The sequence below is a fragment of the Limulus polyphemus genome, unplaced genomic scaffold, assembly GCF_000517525.1.
Source record: "Limulus polyphemus unplaced genomic scaffold, Limulus_polyphemus-2.1.2 Scaffold124, whole genome shotgun sequence".
Taxonomy (NCBI): domain Eukaryota; kingdom Metazoa; phylum Arthropoda; class Merostomata; order Xiphosura; family Limulidae; genus Limulus; species Limulus polyphemus.
The window spans coordinates 114,379-135,361 of record NW_013665734.1 but is presented as its reverse complement, the minus strand read 5'-3'; the positions used below and the strand labels follow the sequence as shown (position 1 = coordinate 135,361).

At 32.1% G+C, this 20,983-nt stretch overlaps 1 protein-coding gene across 1 annotated transcript in view; it reads left to right on the top strand.

The window, feature by feature from the left end:
• Window positions 1-20,983, top strand: part of LOC106472759 (Down syndrome cell adhesion molecule homolog) — a 43,678-nt gene that overhangs the window by 18,706 nt on the left and 3,989 nt on the right. The window contains exons 6-13 of the mRNA XM_022402386.1: window positions 7,438-7,589; window positions 9,120-9,251; window positions 10,438-10,605; window positions 13,556-13,626; window positions 15,531-15,774; window positions 17,357-17,455; window positions 18,732-18,917; window positions 20,431-20,724. Coding sequence (XP_022258094.1) covers window positions 7,438-7,589; window positions 9,120-9,251; window positions 10,438-10,605; window positions 13,556-13,626; window positions 15,531-15,774; window positions 17,357-17,455; window positions 18,732-18,917; window positions 20,431-20,724 — 1,346 coding nt within the window. The remainder of the gene's footprint in view (window positions 1-7,437; window positions 7,590-9,119; window positions 9,252-10,437; window positions 10,606-13,555; window positions 13,627-15,530; window positions 15,775-17,356; window positions 17,456-18,731; window positions 18,918-20,430; window positions 20,725-20,983) is intronic.

The following is a 20,983-nucleotide window of genomic DNA, read 5'->3' as shown; positions in this document are numbered from 1 at the left end:
ATGGTATTTTGTTTATATTTTGATTAATCATAATATTGATAATATTTTGATTAATTACAATAATGATGGTATTTTGTTTATATTTTGATTAATCATAATATTGATAATATTTTGATTAATTACAATAATGATGGTATTTTGCTTATATTTTGTTTGTCATATATTACCAAGAGCATTATCTATTTGGTACTACAAGAAAATTGGTGAATAAAGTATTTAGAGAAATGTGTTAAAAAGCTTTATGGGTCATATCTTTTGTTTGTTTGAAGTCAATCACAAAGCTACACAATGGGATATCTGTGCTCTGCCCACCACGGGTATCGAAACCCGGTTTCTAGCGTTGTAAATTCACAGACATGCCGCTGTACCACTGGGGGACAGGGTCATATCGACTCCCGACATTTTCATCTGTAGCCAAACTGCACAAATGTCTAATGTGTCAACAACAAAAACCTCATTAGTGGTAACTTTTGTGGATTGCAAATTGCAACAGCTGCAATAAACCATAATGTATGGTTGGGGCCAATCCATACTAGATAGGAAGCTGTTTTCTATAACGTTGTTTAAAAAAGTGAGTTTGTTGCACCTAAAATTACAAAAATAATGGATTCCTTGGTGAGGCTCTCAACAGAACTATTAAGGAGCACTAAACACCCTAGTGTCAAGCTGGCATTGTGTTCAGATATGGTGAAGATAATTTTCTTTAACAATACAAAACTTTAATGCTGAGGTAGTATGATTACAAACACAACTTTTGCTATAGAACGTTGTAACAATATTTATGTCCTCCATAGTATGGATAATCACAGAGCAAAGATTAGACACAAAAACCAAATAATTATATATACTGTAGTACAACAGTACACAAAATCCTAATTTAGATATCTTCACTTTCTCAGATGTATTAGATAAGTGAAAATGACTCTGCAGCTCAAATAATACACATGATAAACAGAACCAAAACTCTATTCAACGAAAATCTTTATCTCATAAATAATGCTATATCTGAATTTTACATTCGGTAACACATCGACTGACGTAAACTATCAAATATTTATTAACTATATAAAGCCTCAAAAGAAAGCAGTGGGTTTATTAGGACTAAGGCAGACAAAGTTGCCATACGAGCAGCTACAGGCCTCCGTGTATAACAGACTATTCTTCCAGCGGTTGCTGAGGGAGGGATAGTAACAAGATTTCACTCGTAGCTGAGCAGTTTTATGCAAGTAGGTGAAACCGTGAGGTTTGTCATCAGAACTGATATCAGTTGTTCTTCTTTGCCTTGTTTCCAACCGTATTCGTGTGGTGACGGTAGTTGTAGTTATGCTATACCAAAGCTTTAAAAGATAGTGCTTTGCAAAACAACTGATAATAATATGGAATTTCTGTAGCATCAACTTATTAATCATGTAAAAAACAAATTTCTCACATGACTTGATATTACTGAGATAGTGTGACTCTGTGAAGATGCGGTATACTCTATTCTTGGCTGTTCAATAACAAACAAGGCGTCTGTTTAAAGTATAAATTTCCATAGACTTTAGAAATGCTGGAACATACAAAATAAATGGTCTTGGAGGACCGAAGAAATACTCATACTTAAGAAATGTTGGTTTAAGACACCAACTGAAGCATCAAGTTTTACGTATGATAATACTAAAGCAGACTTCATTCTGTTATGACATATCTAATTCATTCTTTAAGTATATAAACCAATGACATGAATGCAAGATAGACGAACATGAATAATGTTGAAGGTGGTAGTAGTAGTTGCTATCTAAACATTTGTCTTCAAATTTTCATTTGCGTTAAGGGTACCCGCATAATTATTGAAATGACAAAGTCCTTAGTCTGTTTTAAACCTGGCAGTTGCCTTGGTATTGTTGGATAAGGTGTCATGATTTCTCTTGAAGGTGCGGCTAAACTTGAAATTTAAACTATAGTCTCCACCGTATACTGAATTGCATTATGAAACCCAACTGGAAGACTATAGTAACAAAATTATACTCAGATTTTAGTAATTGAGTCCAACAATCAGTTTAAAAACTGTATGGCACGAGCAAAAAGCGATCTAGTCAGGTACGTCAACGTTTACGCCTTCCACGTCAAGTGAGCATGTCTGTGTGTAGAGATAGCCCAAGAATTGTACACTCGGGTGTTTATTTTCAATCATAAGGTGTGCAGACAGTTCAGATGTATATATTCAGTGATTAATGGTACCGAACTGTCAATCCCAAACTCTTTGGTTCGCATTACGTTGCCGAAGAATCAAGCTAACTCTTTGAGGTCGTGGGTATGTTACAAGACTGCGGTCAAGTCCCACTGTTTCTTTAAAGCACTTCAAGAGTAGCATTGTTGACTAGCTGCCTTCTCTCGGTTCAACATTGTGCAACCTTGCGAGAATAACCGGAACAGAAAACAAACTCAGCCTGTAAAATCACCAAATCTCAGTCCATTGAACCATTATATGGTTTCCTCTTCAGCACGAAAATCCCTAGAACAATTGAAAGCAGTTATTATTTTGGAATGATGTTATAGTTATGTTGAAACCTTTCAACATCATTCCAAGCCACATTATTGCTGTTCCGAAGACTCCTAGTTGTCGAAAGTCATTTTAAGCCATTTTTAGATAGGGCTTTCTTTTTTACAGAAGTCCTGTTTATTGCATGTTGTGTATGTGTGAGACCTAAGAGTAGAAACTAATCTACTTAAGTTCTGTATCAACTACATAAATGATTGACTCAAACAAACTGATCATAGTTTATTATAGTATCAATAGGGTGAGAGTTGGTTCCAGAACTCGATTTAAATCTTCATCGAACACTTCAAGTAAAGCTTATTTAAATATATATAACCAAAATAATAAAACTACAAGTGAACATGTTGAACTTCGTAAAATTGGTGCAAAATTGGTTAACATGTGTAAAAAAAGAATAGAATTATAACAGAATTAATATTTCACCAAATATAGCAGATCGTAACTCCGAGTTAGTGATATATTTTAAGGGCTATCAAAAATCCTTAAATCAACATTGTTCGTAGGAATATCAAACTGAGATTCCAATGAAACAATGTGTGATTTCGTGGTCTATGTTTAGACCACAAATAATATAAGAAATAAATGTTTATTCTTAGACATAAATATTTTTACCATTGTAATTGGTAATGCGTCGAGTTATGAAACTAAATTTGAAAAATAAATTTAAATTCTAAAACTGCACTTTATGCAATATTTTCAAGTTTTGTTTAATTAAACGTTTTTCTTACACTGTATAATTTCATGATTTCCACATAGACACATCATATTTTATAATACAGGGCGTCCATGAATTATTGAATTGCTTTATTAAATATAATGAGAACTACACAAGATAAACAATTACGACTTGCTGTATAATGAAGACTAACACACTGAGTTTGTTCTTGGCCAGTGGCGTCGTTAGAACACCTTGACATGGACACCTTTCGTGTCCAGTCGATAATCGATTTCCTTCCACTACGTGTACTTGTCAACATCTCGGAGTAATAATGGTACCTATGTCTTACTGACAATGCCCTTCACATACCTCCATCTAAATACGTGTAAAAAACTTCGGGCATTGGTCTTCCACATGTCATAGACCGCAACAATTTATCTGGTATGGTTCCTATTATGTTCAAGTAAGAAAGTATTCCAATAATCTATTGACAACCTGTATTCCTTTCAAACATAAAGTAGGTTGAGATTTTGTCATGTAGCCCGTTTAAAAGATTTGTCTTACCACAAAACTTGAGAAAAGTAGAGGAAAATTCCTGCTTCTACGTAAGATATATTTATATAAAAAAGACAATAGATTATACCTATTATTGTTAACTCTTCTGACAAACCTTATACTCTATAATAAATATTTCGTCATGTACGAACCGTAGACATGACTTTTTCAGGGGGATCAATGTAAGTCAATACATGAAAAAAAGAAATGGAGTTATTGCGTTGCAAAATATAGTGATTAAAACAGTACTTATACTTTTTTGTGATAGTCTATTACCAATACAAACTATTTCCGTGAAAACTTTTGTCTAGGTTTTAGAGACATTCTGTTTTGCTTCATCTTGAAATTACGTACATAAAATAATAATAATAACCAGAATTAACAATGTAACTAGACCCAGTATTTTAGTTACAAACCACCATCTGCGAGTCCATTATATGGTGATTGAAATGTCTTAATATTGTCCTGCCGTGATTAGGGATACGAAGTTGTCACGTCACCAATTAGGTCTTTTGTATTATAACAGAAGATATTTTTGGTTACAAAGATTAAGGGTTTTACTACACGAAAATGTCAGAAAATATGTGGTTCTTGGGTATCAGTAATATAGATATATATAAACCAAAACCAGACAGTGTGAAATTTAAAACTCATAACATAATTTACTCACAACTGTATAAACTACATAACTATATGAGTGTATACATAATACAAAACAATAAAATTACCTCAGTTATCAATAAAGTACAAATGGTATAATTTGTAAAATTTGTAGACAAAGAAATTGTCTGCGGTAACAGCCCCCTAAAGCATTGGGGACATCCCGTCTACCAGACATAAAAAAAACGCAAAAGAACAACGAGACGTAGCTGTCACGAATAACCAATTAGGAGTTAGCTGTTGGTTGCGTTTCAACACCTACCACCCTGCAACCACTTATGAGTATGACAGTTATTCGTTTTTTTTTTATTTGAGGGAGGAGAGGGGGAGTCCAGTTATTACTTGGTAAAAATTGTATAAATGGGTTGAGATTAGGTGTTTAACATAGGTAAAAGTTAAGAGGGGCTCTTAACAATAAATTAATTTCCATTATGATGCTACTTTCCAAATCTTAAAATAATTTTTAGGGGTTATTGACAAACTCACAACTGGCTGCAGACGGTGAATGGTAGTAGGTGATGGAACTGTGTAGGTTAAGGCACTCAGCATCGAACTGATCTTCCGTGACAACTATCTCGTAATTCATTTGCTTTTTATTATTATTATTATGTCTGTCAGTCGGAATACCCTCAGCACATTTAGGTGCCGTTATCGCAGACATTTTCCTTTAAACTTATATATATTTTGTACTTTATTGACAAATGATATGATTTTTCTAATGTTGTTTTATATATGTACAGCTAGTAATATTTTGAAATCTTAATAAGTTTATACAACTGAAATATGTTATGATTAACGACTTTAGTTTTGAATTTCACTCTAGTCATTTATATATAAATTTTCATCATTATTATATAGTACTGATTTTATCACCTACATATAACACTACGCTTTAAGAAGTGATGCTGTAAACGCGAGTGTGGGCCACCATCTTTCATTATCTTGAGCCAAAGTACGCGAACCGTTCGTCGAATAGAAAGGGGTCTTTGTAACGCGTTGCATTTAAACATCACTTTTGTTTGGCGTTGCTTCACATATTTTGCTATTAATCTCAGTGCTCAGCTAATTGGGCGCTCATTAGAGGCATTAAAATAATAATTGAAGGCTCCTTAAAAATCATAAACATATAAAAGACCATGTTATTAAAACGAACACATCATAAAAGGAAGGTAACATTCCTTCTGAGGCTGATTGAAATATCATCAACCAGTTCTTTTAGAGATGTTCGAACAGAAAGTGATATATATCTAAGTGTAACTTGATTATATCCGAGTCAACGCTGAAAAAAAACTAAGTGTAACTTGTTGTTATCAGAGTCAACGCTGAAAAAAATTAAGTGTAACTTGATGATATCCGAGTCAATGCTGAAAAAAACGTCGATTAATTTTTAACAGTTTCATGATTTTAACCCATTGCTCTAAATGTGCGCGGAATTTTTGCAAGTTGTACACCGTATACGGCATACTCGCATTCAACTGCGGGAGGCGGATCGTACCCTATACGGCAAATCAGCAGTCAATGGATTAAAATCATGAAACTTTTTAAAGTTAATCGACGTTTTGATCTGTATTTTTCACATCCTTTTCTTCTGAGAGTATAAGTGAAATATTTCTATATAATCACTAGTATAATGAGTTCGCCTCAGTCTCAGAATTATTCTATACTTCACATTGACAGACTTCGACACTTATCTGAGGCGTTATTATCAATGTTATTGGTCTAAGTAATATGCACATTTTAACTGTGGTTGGAGAGGACAGATTTCATGCAGTTACTTGTTTCAGACTTCGAAGTACACGTAAGTCTGAAGGTTTTCACATAAAAAATATGTGTATTTTTTGTATATGCCGGTTTTGTTTTTGTTTTTTATCAGTATAGCAAGTTAGGGTAATCACAACAATTACATATCATATACTAAGAAAATAAAAAAGTAATCAAAGAACCTTGAAAACCCATGCATTTTCAGAGAGTTCATACTTTGTTAGGTTAGAGTGTATTATATTCCTAATTAAGAAACAGGCATTAGTTACACAAAAGTTAAACCTTAACACGATGATCTGAAACACATTTAATATTATGGCGCGTCAAAAATAAAAGATACCAGAAGAATAAAGTTTGTCCAACTAAAGACAAAAAATAAGAAATAATACGAAGTGAGTTGAATATTGTACTTAGGTTCATAAAGCTTAATATAAAATGCGGACTAAGTTTTTGTATTAGTATTTTCAGAAGATGAGAAGTAACAAATTATTTTTTTATATCCATTTTCAGCACTATTGTTCATCGGTTAGCCATGTTTGTTTATTCCTATGATCAGTTTGGTATTTAATAAGTAATTCAAATGCTCGCGCACGCTGTAAGACCTATGAGAGATTATTGATGATTAAGTTACTGGATCAGTATTTTATTCTTCCCTGTGTTAGACTCGTGCCTAGGAATTGAGACAACAACAATAGATCCATTTCTTAATGTGATTTTAAAAAGGGATACTGCGTGGAACTAATTTCTAAAGAAAAAAGTGTGTTATGAAAAACCTGTTTAAATGAGGAAATCAATATTTGAAATAACTTCACGATAGTTGTCTTCTTTCATAGTTATAACTGTGTAAAGAACATAAAAACTATTATAGTTATAGCGGTGTAAAGAACATAAAAACTATTATAGTTATAGCGGTGTAAAGAACATAAAAACTATTATAGTTATAGCGGTGTAAAGAACATAAAAACTGTTATAGTTATAGCTGTGTAAAGAACATAAAAACTATTATAGTTATAGCGGTGTAAAGAACATAAAACTATTATAGTTATAGCGGTGTAAAGAACATAAAAACTATTATAGTTATAGCGTTGTAAAGAACATAAAAACTATTATAGTTATAGCTGTGCGAAGAACATAAAACTATTATAGTTATAGCGGTGTAAAGAACATAAAAACTATTATAGTTATAGCTGTGCAAAGAACATAAAACTATTATAGTTAAAGTTGTGTAAAGAACATTAAAACTATTGTATGTTCTTCTTTCTAGGTACAAAATTTTAGATCTTCAAGATTTTGGTAGCATCAAGTTATCAACGTTAAGAATAACCTCAGTGGAAAGAAAAGACTCAACTGTATTTACATGTATAGCAAGCAACCCTTACGGAACGGACAGTAAAACATTTGACGTGATAGTCAAAGGTAAGTAAAATTTACTAGCAAAAACCTGCGAAAACAGAAAAAGCAGTTAAAAATGGTTTAATTTTTTAGCGATAAAAGGTTTCGGTTTTAAATAATACTTTTTCTCCAGAGCTGGGAGTGACCTAGTCATTAGATTACTCACACAGTAAATTCTAGGTTTTATAGCTCGCATATATTTGTCGCAAAAACGTGCTCCGCACTCTGATGTCATGGAAGCGCTATAAAAGTGTTTAGCTAAATCTGGATATTTGGTTAGACAAGAGTAGACCAACAGATAGCGGTGGGATCTGTTGATTAGTTGTCTTTCCTTTATTCTATTGGTTCAAAATTTGAGATGGTTAAACACAGACATCCTTTCGTGTAGCTTTGCAGGAAAATTATGAAACAAACTCTTTGTACAATATTCGTTACAGTTCGCGTGTTGGTACTGGGGCCTGGCTTGGCCTGGTAGTTAAAGAGTTAGCCTGTGGGTCGCGAGTTTGAATCCCCATCACGGAACATGTTCGCCCTTTCAGCCGTGGGGACGCTATAATGTGACGATCAATCTCACTATTAGTTGATAAAAAGAGTATCTCAAAAGTTGGCGATGGGTGGTGTTGACTAGCTGCCTTTCCTATAGACTATCACTGCTAAATTAGAGACGGCTAACGCAGATGGCCTTCGCGTAGCTTTGCGCAAAATTTAAAACAAAACGAACCGAATCGTATTACGATGTATTGCATTTAATTAAGTCACATTCAAACAACTACGTCTGTAAATTTATAACATGCGAAAACTTTCTATTACTGAATAGAAAAAAAATAAGTCGATGGAACCAAATCTTTCAATGTGAGAAATGTCTACAAGTTTCTTTGGGTCATAGCAAACTAATACATTTTATTATAGCTTCTCATAATGCATCATTTTTATTTCGCGCGTTACTCTTCTGTGCTTTGAGTTGTCGTAAGTAGTGCACGTGATAAACGTATTATATTTCTTTCTTGCCAGTATAAATAAGTCTATACGGATCCTCTATATTGATGTCCAAAAGCTGTCTTTAGAATAGAGTAAAAATCAGCTTCTGCAATATACGCTTCAAGTAAGATAGTTAAATTTCCGAATACAGTATATAATATCGCTAATGCTACATATCGTTACATGAGATGAAATCTCACTTTTTGACATATCATCCTATTGATAACAAATGGAGTCGAGTTTATGTTGTTAAAGTATGGTTCTCCAGTGGATCAGCAATAAGTTTACCGACTTACAATGCTAAAATCTAAGGTTCGATTTCCCGGGGTGGACAGAGTGGAGATAGCCCATTGTGTAGCTTTGTGTTAAAACAACAACTTTATGATAATTATTTAGAATCATTAACTACAGTTTGGAATGTATCTACTTGTTAAGAATATAGAGTATGTAAAAATGCTGGATAAAATGTGTATTTTTTGTATATAGTTTATCAGAATTATATTTATGTTACCACTATATAAGACTTTTAAAGGAATAGTCATTTACTACCATCTATTACCATTTCTCTATGTTCAGAAATCCCTGATCCACCTAGTGGAATTAAAGTAAATCGTGTAACCAGCACCACTGTAGCTTTAAAATGGTCTGAGCCGTATGCTGGAAATAGTGCAATCACCTCTTACACTATCGCTTATCGAACTGCCAAAGGTTTGTAGTAATTTTCTCTAAGTTTGTACGATTAAAAGCTTTACATTTGGTTAATAATGAATCAGTCCTTAATAGTTAGTATCTGATGCATTTGTCATTATTTTGTTATTGCTGTAACAACTTACAATGATTTTAAATGTTGTCGTTGAAGAAATTTGTTTATCGTGCAAATAAAGGATTTTGTCATTATTTTGCTGTTGCTGTAACAACTTACAGTGATTTTAAATGTTATCGTTGAAGAAATTTGTTTATCGTGCAAATAAAGGATTTTGACATTATTTTTCTGTTGCTCTAACAACTTACAGTGATTTTAAATGTTGTCGTTGAAGAAATTTGTTTATCGTGCAAATAAAGGATTTTGTCATTATTTTGCTGTTGCTCTAACAACTTACAGTGATTTTAAATGTTGTTGTTGAAGAACTTTGTTTAGCGTGCAAATAAAGGATTTTGTCATTATTTTGCTGTTGCTCTAACAACTTACAGTGATTTTAAATGTTGTCGTTGAAGATATTTGTTTATCGTGCAAATAAAGGATTTTGCGCTAATATTTTATGAAAGTTTTCGTTTACTGGTAGGATCCGTAAAATGCCAATTAATATCGTTACAGTTGTCTAAAAACGACTACATTCAGTTGATTTTACTTATTAATTTCAAGTAAAACCAGAATTCTTTTAAGGTAGACTACAGATTTACAGTCACTTTCAATTATCGTTATTACCTAATTCGAATGGATTTGAAAATTTATAATAAAAATTAGTCCTATTAAATTTAGTTCTTTTAAAATTTCTATTATATTCATTTCTAATTCATAAAAAATACTTTTCACATTAAAGACCACTGTTATACTCAAAATACTTGGTTTATTGCCCTAACTTAACTATTTTATCACTTGCTCAGCACTCAAATATTAGTTTAAAGACCTTGGATTCTATATAAATCACACAAAATATTAAAATTGCATCAAGAAAGCGGTAGTGGAAAAGATTTTAAAATGAAAAATGAATCACTCATCACACGAAATATATAAAAAAAACATTACTTGCATAACACTTCAAAACGGACAAATTAAACTTTGCGATTTAGTCAGGTTATTCTATCATAATGAATACTGTAATAAGCACCTGCATTTGTAAGATACATGTAACACCACACAGATAAGTAAAAGTTATTTTTACACGACCTTTAGAAGAATGGAGCGATAGCAAGAGGGAACTAACAGCACCTGCTTCGCAGAACTCGGCGACTATAAGTGGTCTTGAGCCCAGAACGACGTATTACTTCACAGTCACAGCTGAAAACTCTATTGGAATCAGTAATCCAGGAAAAGAAGTGAAGTTTACAACAGGAATCGAAGGTTAGTTTTTTTCAACTACAAATTTTCAGCGAAAACGTATGCCTTACTTAAAAACACATCATTTTAATAAAGTAATGTAACAAATGAAACGAAACTATATAAAAACATTCAGAACTCAAAGCTAATTTTTTGTTAAAGACCATCGTCTATGGGGCCGGGCATAGCCAGGTGGTTAGGGCGCTCATCTTCCAATCTGAGGTTCGAGGGTTCGAATCCCCGTCACACCGAACATACTCCCCTTTTAGTCGTGGGGGCGTTATAATGTGACGGTCGTTGGTAAAAGAGTAGCCCTAAGAGTTGGCGATGGCTGTCTTCCCTTTAGTCTTACAGTGCTAAATTAGGGACGGGTACCGCAGATATCCCTCGTGTAGCTTTGAGCGAAATTCAAAACAAACAAACCATCCTGGATGAATTATTTACATAAATTTTTTTTCGTTAAATGATTCCCACTACAGACTAGTCAGTTTAGGAGACTTATAATTCAAGGATGTGTGTTGTAAGGTGGTGTGTTGTAATTACTTAGTTTGCAGAAGAAGTAACGTGAATGGATGTGCTTGATGTGTCATCTGAAATTCAAATGACTTTAGAAACTGCTTTTGCGAATTTAATGTAAGCATAAATGTTACTTTGTGCTATTAAGCAAGTCGTACAACTTCATTAGTAATTTTATTTACAGTTTTCGTTCAATAGCTTCTTTTTAAAGCCTACTAAGTGTTAAATGTTATTTCACTTGAGGGCGACCAGAAAGAACACGTTAGAATATACGCGAACAAACAACTGATCAATAAGGATTTTCTTTGAACTAGAGACTTAAGATGTAAGTATTATATAACTCACGCTATAAAATAACAAAACATTTGTGTACCTGGTTGTAAAGTAATTATTGTCACAACGGCTTCTTGTATATGCTCATATATTTCAAATGACAAGATGGACTAACAGATGAGATAAACGTACATAATATGTACCTTATATGTATTTATCTTTTCCTTTTATTCCATTACTACCTGAGCTTTAATTACTTTTGTGATATTTTCTCCAACATTTACTTTGTGTTTGCAAAAACACCTTATAATAGGTACACTGACAGTATTTTGTTGTTTTTTTATATAGCATGAATACTTACAATTAGGATTAGGAAGGCATTGTTAGTTGTCTTCAACAACAGTCAGTAGTACTCAATTTAATGTTACGGTGCTATTAAAGTTGAAAGCTGACAAATCAGTAGGCCTAAAAATCTCGTTAAACAGCAAGCGCTTATTTTCCACATTCGTCTTAATTAGTCCATGAAGGATTTCAAATTAGAGAGAAAAAATGGGGTGAAATATTGCTTCCATGCAACTCTACTTTGAAATCCATAAGGGACTAATTAAGAGAAATGTGAAACAAAAAAAAACTGTCTACAATTAAACGTGACTTTAATCATAAATATTAAACTTATTGGTTCAAAGCTTCAAATGCTTTGCAAACTTTAGATGTTTAACATTCTAGTGCATGTAATTATATAGGTTACAGATAGGCTTTTGTCTGACATCATAGTCCAACTGTAATACAGAACAAAAGATCGCCATATCTGAAGCGCTACGAAATCTCATTGAGCTAATTAAGAGAAATGTGAAAAAAAATTTAGCATGATTTTTATCACGAATATTAAGACTAATAGAACGCAATTTTCATTTTTAACATTAACTTCCTGGTGACAAGTGAAGTTGAGTAACTCGGTATATTATTACTCATTTACATTTTCTGAGGCATAGTATAACCTTAGATTATTTATCTGATTTTAAAATGTTAGTGGCAAATTGACATAGCGATGTATAAAAATGACAACGTTACCGTCGTCCAAAGACAGCATTAGTGTGATCAGTGTAGATAGTGTATAATAGAAATTGTATTGTTTATTTTCCATACACAATTTGACAATTTACAATAGCAAGGAACGGCACCTCTGTGCCAAAACAGTAGCTACGAGCCATTCGTGACTTTAATCATAAATATTAAACCTATTGGTTCAAAGCTTCAAATGCGAACACTGGTACATACGTCATCCACATAACCATTAATCCTCTAAAAGTCTAAAGAAACCAAACACTGAAGTTAACACATCTTCCTTATCAATAGCGAAAATCACTATTAATGTCTAACAAACCAGCCTCCTGCTCCTAGGATCCAGGTCCGAATCTCAGTAATAGATTCCCAAAACTGCAAATCTGAAGACTGTAGCAAATTAATACGTCCGAAATGTAGGGTAAGAGTTAATTAAAAGTTAGACCTGGCATGGAGAGGTGGTTAGGGCGCTCGACTCGCAATCTGAGGGTTGCGGGTTCGAATCCCCGTTCCATCAAACATGCTCGCCCTTTCAGCCGTGGGAACGTTATAATGTGACAGTCAATCCCATTAAAAAAGAAAGTTAATTAACAAAATAAAACAATTACAGACCATTAATTAAGGGCTTTCTTTGAAAACAGGACCGGCAAATAAATAAATTCTGAAAATATATTTTCATACTGAAGGAGATAATTTAGTTGCCCTTAAGAAAACATCACTGAATTTGGCACAATTTGATCTCAGTAGATGACATTTGATCCAAATAAAAGTTCATATAAAAATAGTTTAAGAAATAAGTATATATGTATAGATGTACCTGCTCCAACATATATAATTTATAAACTAAGCTTCCCGCCGCGATTCCAAAATTAATGTCTTATGTCCGCCATCTGTTGGTAAAAATTCAAATTACGACGAGTATTTTATTTTAAGTAGACAAGGAAATTGAAAAAAATATATTAGTTTTCAATAAGCGGTTGACAATATGGGAGGTTTTTGTCAGATAATTATTGAGGGATTTATTTTGTATTTCAAGCTATGAATATTTTCAAGTTTTATGTTGTTGTTTTTTAATTCTAAGTAGTATTTCGTTTATCATATGGTGTTCGTATTTCTGTTCTAGCGCCAAGAAGCATACCAAGTGACGTCACAGCAGTTACTGTAGATACCAGCACTGTGCAACTGTCCTGGGATGTAAGTTTTCAGTTTCCATATTTTATTATTTTGGTGCTAATATGGTACGATTAAAGATTTATCTATACTTCCTGCAAATTTCAACTTCAACTGTAACACTTAGAAATTATAGAGAAATGGTTAAAATGGTTAACTTTGCGCCCATACAATCTTGATCTGGGCCTGAACAGAAATATGAGGGTGCGTACTTATTATTTTGCATTTTAGCCTAGTATATGGGAAAATGGAAAATCTCCTAAGCTGTCCGAACCTTGTGAGATAATATTGGATTTACGGCCGAAAATATCACTAATAGCGAGGGTATCCAACTTATAAGATAACGCATTCTAATCTTACGTAAGAACGTAAGGGCAATATAATTACCTACGTTCGTGAATAGGTTGATTTTTAGTTACGAACTACGAAGGTATCTTAGTTTGACCAGAAGGTAATATTAAGTATTATTTTCAATTGATTAAGCAATAGTATACCCCTTATAGTAGTCCTAACTATGTCTTTACATGATTATGGTTTGTCACGCTCGCTTTAGTTGCATTAATTTGTTATTCATATTACTTTTGAAACAGTGATTTGCCTTGCCAGGGATTCAACTTCTCTTCATTATTTCTAGTTGTTTTCTTTTTTCTCAGATGGGACAGCAGTAAGTTTACGCATATATATACACTATAATCTGAGGGTCGATTACCCGCAGTGTGAAGATGAACCATTAGGTAGTTTTACATGAACATGGGGTTGTTGTTGTTTTTTCTAATTAACGTAAAACTCTTATTATTTTTGGTAAAATTATCGTTGGTAAAATAATAGTCCAAGAGTTGGCGGTGGGTGGTGATGACTAGCTGCCTTCTCTCTAGTCTTTCACTTCTAAATTAGGGACAGCTAGCGCAGATAGACCTTGTGTAGCTTCACGCGAAATTCAAACCAATCTGAAAAACTACAGTGAATACACTGTACTGAATAAATATGATACTTAACGTTATATAATCAAATATTAATGTGTCTCTGAACTTAAGAATATTATGAACATTGAATTCGTGTTACTAATATATTTTTTGTTTAATGTGTTTAATAGCGAATATCTTATGAAAAGCTGAGAAGTCACTAACTCCTGGTTAAATCAAGCTAACTACGAAGATGAGAACTAAACCCTATACAGTTAATTGTAAATATACAACATTGTAATTCTAACTACTGTATGATAAGCTATAAAACAAAACTTATAACGATTAGAACGCATTGATTGATCAGTTGGATGCCCTCACTCTCAATAACATCTCACGAGGTTTGGCTAGCATAGGAGATTCAGGTTTTTGCTAAGCTAACAACACAGAATGATAAGTAATGAATAATAAAAACATATAAATAGGAGTAGTATATGCATATATTAAACATTTTAATCAACATTGTTAATGAAAATAGAATGAAAAGACAAAGTAGAATACAGTTTACAAAACAGGTAATATGCGTAACTTATAAAGCCTACCTCAACATATTTGTTTGTTTTTAATTATGCACAAAGCTACTCAAGGGCTATCTGTGCTCTGCCCACCACGGGTAACCTCAACATATACGCTATCAAATATTTCACTTAGTTTATAACTGTTTTGTGCAGTTATAGTACGATCATAGAGACCTCGTTCCAGTTTACAAATGTATAGATTTTTATAGGCATTCTATTTTCAAAAATAATGTGTTAAACATTGGTCTCCTAGTACTTAAGATTTCTTAAATGTTGTTCTAGTGTTAAACAAAGAAACGTTTTTGAAAGTTTTATTAAAAAACATTATTTATGTGCAGATTGCTTTTCATAGACAAACTTAAAACATGCAAACCAAGTGCTTGAAAATGAATTGTGTTAAACGCAAAATAAAAATAGAATACGATTATATGTCAGCATTTCTACTTAGTTCCCGCAGGGTGGCCAGTCAAGTGACGTAATCAATGGTTTCTACGTTGGATATAAGGAGTATGGTCAGAAAGGGCCTTACAACTTGAATAGAACAGTATATGCAAACTCTACAGACAGAAAGTGGAAAATACTAATTCGAAATCTGAAGAGATGGACGCGGTATAGTTTTGTTGTCCAAGCTTTCAATGACCAGGGTCCTGGTTCCGTGTCACAAGAAGTGGTTGCCAGAACGTTTGAATTCGGTAATGGAAGACGATACAAAATATATTGAAGTATTTTCTTAGTCGCCCTTAAACTCTATTTTTTGTTGTTGCTGTTTTTGTCCTTTATTAACTGTTCCCCAATTTAAACATGTTCCTATCAACTCTGATGAAAATGTACTATACGTTGAAAATAACTGAAAAAAAACAACAACTGTTTCCTACATCCACAAAACAGTTATTTCAAGACCTAAAAATCAGTTGCTGTGATACTCAGTTTCGCCATAAGTATAATATATAGTTAATAGTAAAAACGTTTATTCATCTAAAACTGGAATACTCCAAAACATAGATACATTAAAAAAAAAAAACGTTTCGCCAGAATAAAAAAAAGATGCCAGATGAACTTTGACAAAACGCTTTTTTTTGTTTTTTATTTATCCTATTTTAGTCGAATAAAAATGTTTATAATTTAAATAACGATACTATCCTATAACTGTTTTACGATTCATGTGTTTTGTGAAATATAATATCATAACTGATCCAAAAATAAGTGTAGTTCATAACTACTGACACTACGTTCTTCTTTATATTGTGAGTTTCATTTAGGCTCAAATACTGTATCGTACCAGTGTCTCAGTAATAAGCTTGAGGGGTAATAATGGTAGAATTGTGGGGTTTTATACCCTCGGTGGGCATAGGGCAGATAGCCCATTGTGTTGGATTAACGCTCAACTAGCTACATAGAATCTCTACCAGATAGTTTAAAATTATTTTAAACTACAAACTTAAAATATACTTTTCAAATGCATTTTTTTAAGAATGGGCTAAATAAGATTATTATTTCATGTGAAAAGGGATACCAAAATTACAGTAGGGTTATTTTTATTGTCATGTAAAGGAAATCAAATTTAAACAAATTTCCCACATACGAATCAGTGATTCGTATTATGAATATTGAAAGTCGATTCAAAATAAACAGGCTCAACAAATATGTGTTTACTTTAGTACAAAGCTACACAATCGGCAATCTGCACGCTGTCCACCGCGGGTTATCGAACCCCTGATTTTAGCGTTATAAGTCCGTAAACTTACCTTTGCCCCACAAGTGGACTTTAACAAAAATACCACATGCAAAAACAAGTAAGAGTAACGCGTTTTTGTAAAGAATTAAATCCTTATCCGTCGAACAGTAGCTTTTCTACCTTTATTGTTATTCTATTGCCTGTGATTTTGTTCTTTATATTCATCTCGATTTAAGATGGCCAGAGTAATAGTTGGCATCTATATTGTTATGATAAGAAAATAATATCGATATTCAAACTCTCATTTGATTTTTAAATAGATCTCATGGTTGTGTTTTTAGAATTCGTGATAGTTAATTTATTATAAAATATTTATTAAAACATTTTTCTAAATGTATAATTTTTGATCAGTTATATATATTATTACTATTAATATTTCGTCCAATAATTTCTTTGACTTGAAGAAATTGTGAGATAAATATTGCTATTTATTAAAAAAAAAACATAACGTACAACTAACCAATTTTCTTTTCAGTCTGAAACACGTACTAATAAGTAGTAAAATATGATTTACTTTTTTTATTTTTCGAATCCTGTAGACCCGCCTCATACCCCTATTTTGCGTATTGCGGCTTCGACCTCTACAAGTTTAAGGTTGGCGTGGCAGTTGAAAACGGAAGAAAATACGCCAGCTCGAGGTACGTTAAATTATTCATTCTATTTGAATTAAGTGTGTGTTGTTGTTTATAGATTACGATGTTAAAAAATTAACTGCGAAGACAAATGCTGGCCTTTTTAGATTTAAGTAGACAGTATGGAGCTGAAATCACTTCAAATCTTTAATATTATCTGCTGTTTATAAGAAATAACAGCTAGAATGTTTTAAATAGAAATATGTTTTTTATTATAATTGACCGTCATTTAGAAGAAATTGAAAACTAATACCGATACTTAATGTTTACAAAACGATGAAAAAAATGCTCTAAAACTGAACTACGAGGTTTATTAAATATATAGTTTATGTATATCCGGATCAAGAAGTTAGCACACAGGATCACACACAAAAGTTGTAATGGCTTTCAAACGAGAACCAAAACTCGAGAGCTTTCGAATAGTTCACTATTTGAAAGTAGTCCTCGAGTTTAGGGTCTCGTTTGAAAACCATTAGTCTATATATATATATTTATTTATTTATTATCATTCCACAGAAAATTTCATAAAATATATTTCATCAAAAAGTGCTTCGGATCTTTTCCGTTTCAAAACCGCGTTCAAATAGAAAGAAATATATATTTTTGAATATAGTTTTTAATGATGATTTCAGAAATATAAATTAAAATTTGGATAAATGAAAAGAAATATTTTAAATATTTTTTTATTTTGCTAGGTTGGGTCAGTTTATATGAGGTTAGATAAGGTTAGACTAATTAGAAATAATTACATGTTTATTTAATTAAAAATATATTTAATTTTTTTATCGTATCTCTGCGAGTTCGTTTGGCGTCGTATGCATGAAAATGATGAATATTTAAGAATATTACTGAATTTTCACACTGAAATACTTTGGATTATCTTGATGTCTTGCAGTTCTTTTAAATACATAGGTATGTATGTAATGCTAAAAGTATTTCTTTTGTTTCGTAAGCAAATTCTTTTCATTTCTCCAAATTTTAATTTATATTTTTGAAATCGGCGTTAAAAACTACATTCAAAAATATATATATTTCTTACTATTTGAACGCGTGCATGGAACAGAAAAGATACAATGCTACTTTGTATTAGAAATGCTAAAATATCTTGGCTGAGACAATCCAGAATTAAAAACTTTAATATTCATTATAATGTTCTTTATATCGAAATAAACGACATAAAAAGGATAGTAATTTGAAGTAAAGAACCTTACGGTTTTCATATCACTGTCATTTTACCTCATTTGTAACTAAACTTTATTCTTCTTCATCATTAAATTTGCAGGATTTGTCCTGAATTATAAGGAAGGCTCTAATGCTTGGAAAGATATAGAGATATCACCTGATTTGAACAGTTATATATTGGATAATCTTCGTTGTGGAGCAGCCTACCAGGCGTTTCTAACTGCCTTTAATGACGTTGGAAGAAGCGATCCAAGTGATGTTATTAAAGTTACATTAAAAGGAAATGGTAAAACACATTCACAATACCTTTTAAATATCGTTCTATTTTACTTTTATCTACACCGAACCCTGAATATCTAGTCAGATAAAAGATGTAACCGTTACTTCATGCAAAATTCAAGATATCGACTTTTCTTGTACACGTTTATTATTTTAAAACGTGTGAAAATGTGTGGTTTTTACTTCTGGATCTTTTTTTAAATAGTTTTTCACGTGTTTGATATTATTGTTATACTGCTGTAGATCTTCTCTTCAGAAATTAATAATATATATATATATATATATTTAAAACTTTTATTGTATTAAAAAACAGAAGAATATGTTGATTACTTAGGAAGAATTAATTTAAAAATAAAGAAACAAAGATAAATTTGAAGGTATATATTTTACGGGTAAAGTCTGATCAATTATAGATATATAAAAATAGAAATAATTACACGGCTTTATTTAGAACTGAAAACTTTCTAATAATGGTATGTTAATTCATTGTCAAAATGTATTTCTCGGTTATTGTTTTTACATCAAGAAAACAAAAAGTATCAATGTTTCTTAATACGAGATTTCCGTGCTTAGCGTTTTACTACTGTAAGTCAAAGTTAAAAAATATTTTAAAATATTAGGTATGTTTAAGGCGGATTTAAGGTTTCTAAATAGATCACATTTTGGTGAGGTTCGTCAAGATCGCAGGTAAACTTTCAAAAGCTGAATATTGTGCAATTAGCAGTTTTAAGCAAAATGTCAAGTCTTCAAGAGAATAGACTATTCCTCTGGTTCACAAAATACTATGAAGATATAGTTATTTCAATCTATTAGTTTAAGGAGTAATAAATAGAAAATTGGTTCATTGCTTTTTGTTTCTGATATTTCACTAATCAAAAATGGTTTGCTTTATTTTGAATTTCACGTGAATAGGCTTAATGGCATATATATGTGTGTACCTCTGCTCCTTGTATATCTTCCATACAGTAAATTTTGAAATTTTTTTTAGTTTATTGGTTGAAAACATTACAAAAAAAGTAGTAAAATTATTTTAGTTTGATTTTTATTGCAAAACATATTCAGAAAAAAATATTAATTTGTTATCCATTCTGCCTCTAGATGGCGGTTGATCATTCATAAACAACTTGTTTTATCAAAGAGCTACAGATAATATTTTTTCGCAAAATATGTGTTTCAAAAATAAAATAACACATTTTTGATTAACAGATGACAGCTATAACAGAGTTTATTAAAAACATTTTTATGTATTTTATGAACATCTCTCAATATGGACATCTTAACATGTTGATATAGTGTATAAACCGTTTATGATGAAAGGTATTGACTCTGGATTGTAAAATATGCCGAAATCTAGACACCTTATATTATTTATTTTTCGATTGGTTTGATATTTGTTTTGAGAGAAAATCGTATCACTCAGGACTGTATAATAAGAACATTCCAGAACAACGATTTAAGTTTGAACTTTGAACCGTAATTTTAACAATGTTTATCATTTACTTTTCGTGCATTTCTGGCAGAACCAAAAGCACCAGAGATGAGGAGTTTTATCACAACGAATAGTTCAGCCGCAACACTTAACCTTCAAGCATGGAAAGATGGCGGCTGTCGTTTGCAATATTTTGTCATTCAGTATAAACCTCAGTCTCATAGAGAGTGGATACTGTTGTCTAACCACGTGATTCCAGATCAGAAGAGGGTGGTTATAAGTGACCTCCACCCAGGCACATGGTACGACCTTTTGGTGACAGCACTGAATGACGCTGGTACCACAGAGGCAGAGTATCGATTCGCAACACTAACCCTTACAGGAGGTAAATATTCTAATGAGCAATTAAGGTATGTGTGAACCAAAACAAATAAACTATTTTCTTTCTAATGAAGAACTGATTTTAACAAAAAAATTAGATGAAGAGTGATCAATGTAAAATGTAAACAAAAAGTCACCACCGATGTTTGTTAATTCAAAACTATCCAGATGTCGTTAATAAAGGGTTTAAGTTAACTACCTAAGGAAATTTCCAGCCTGAACACACATAGCTGAATACATTGGCTAGACAGTCAAATAAAAGA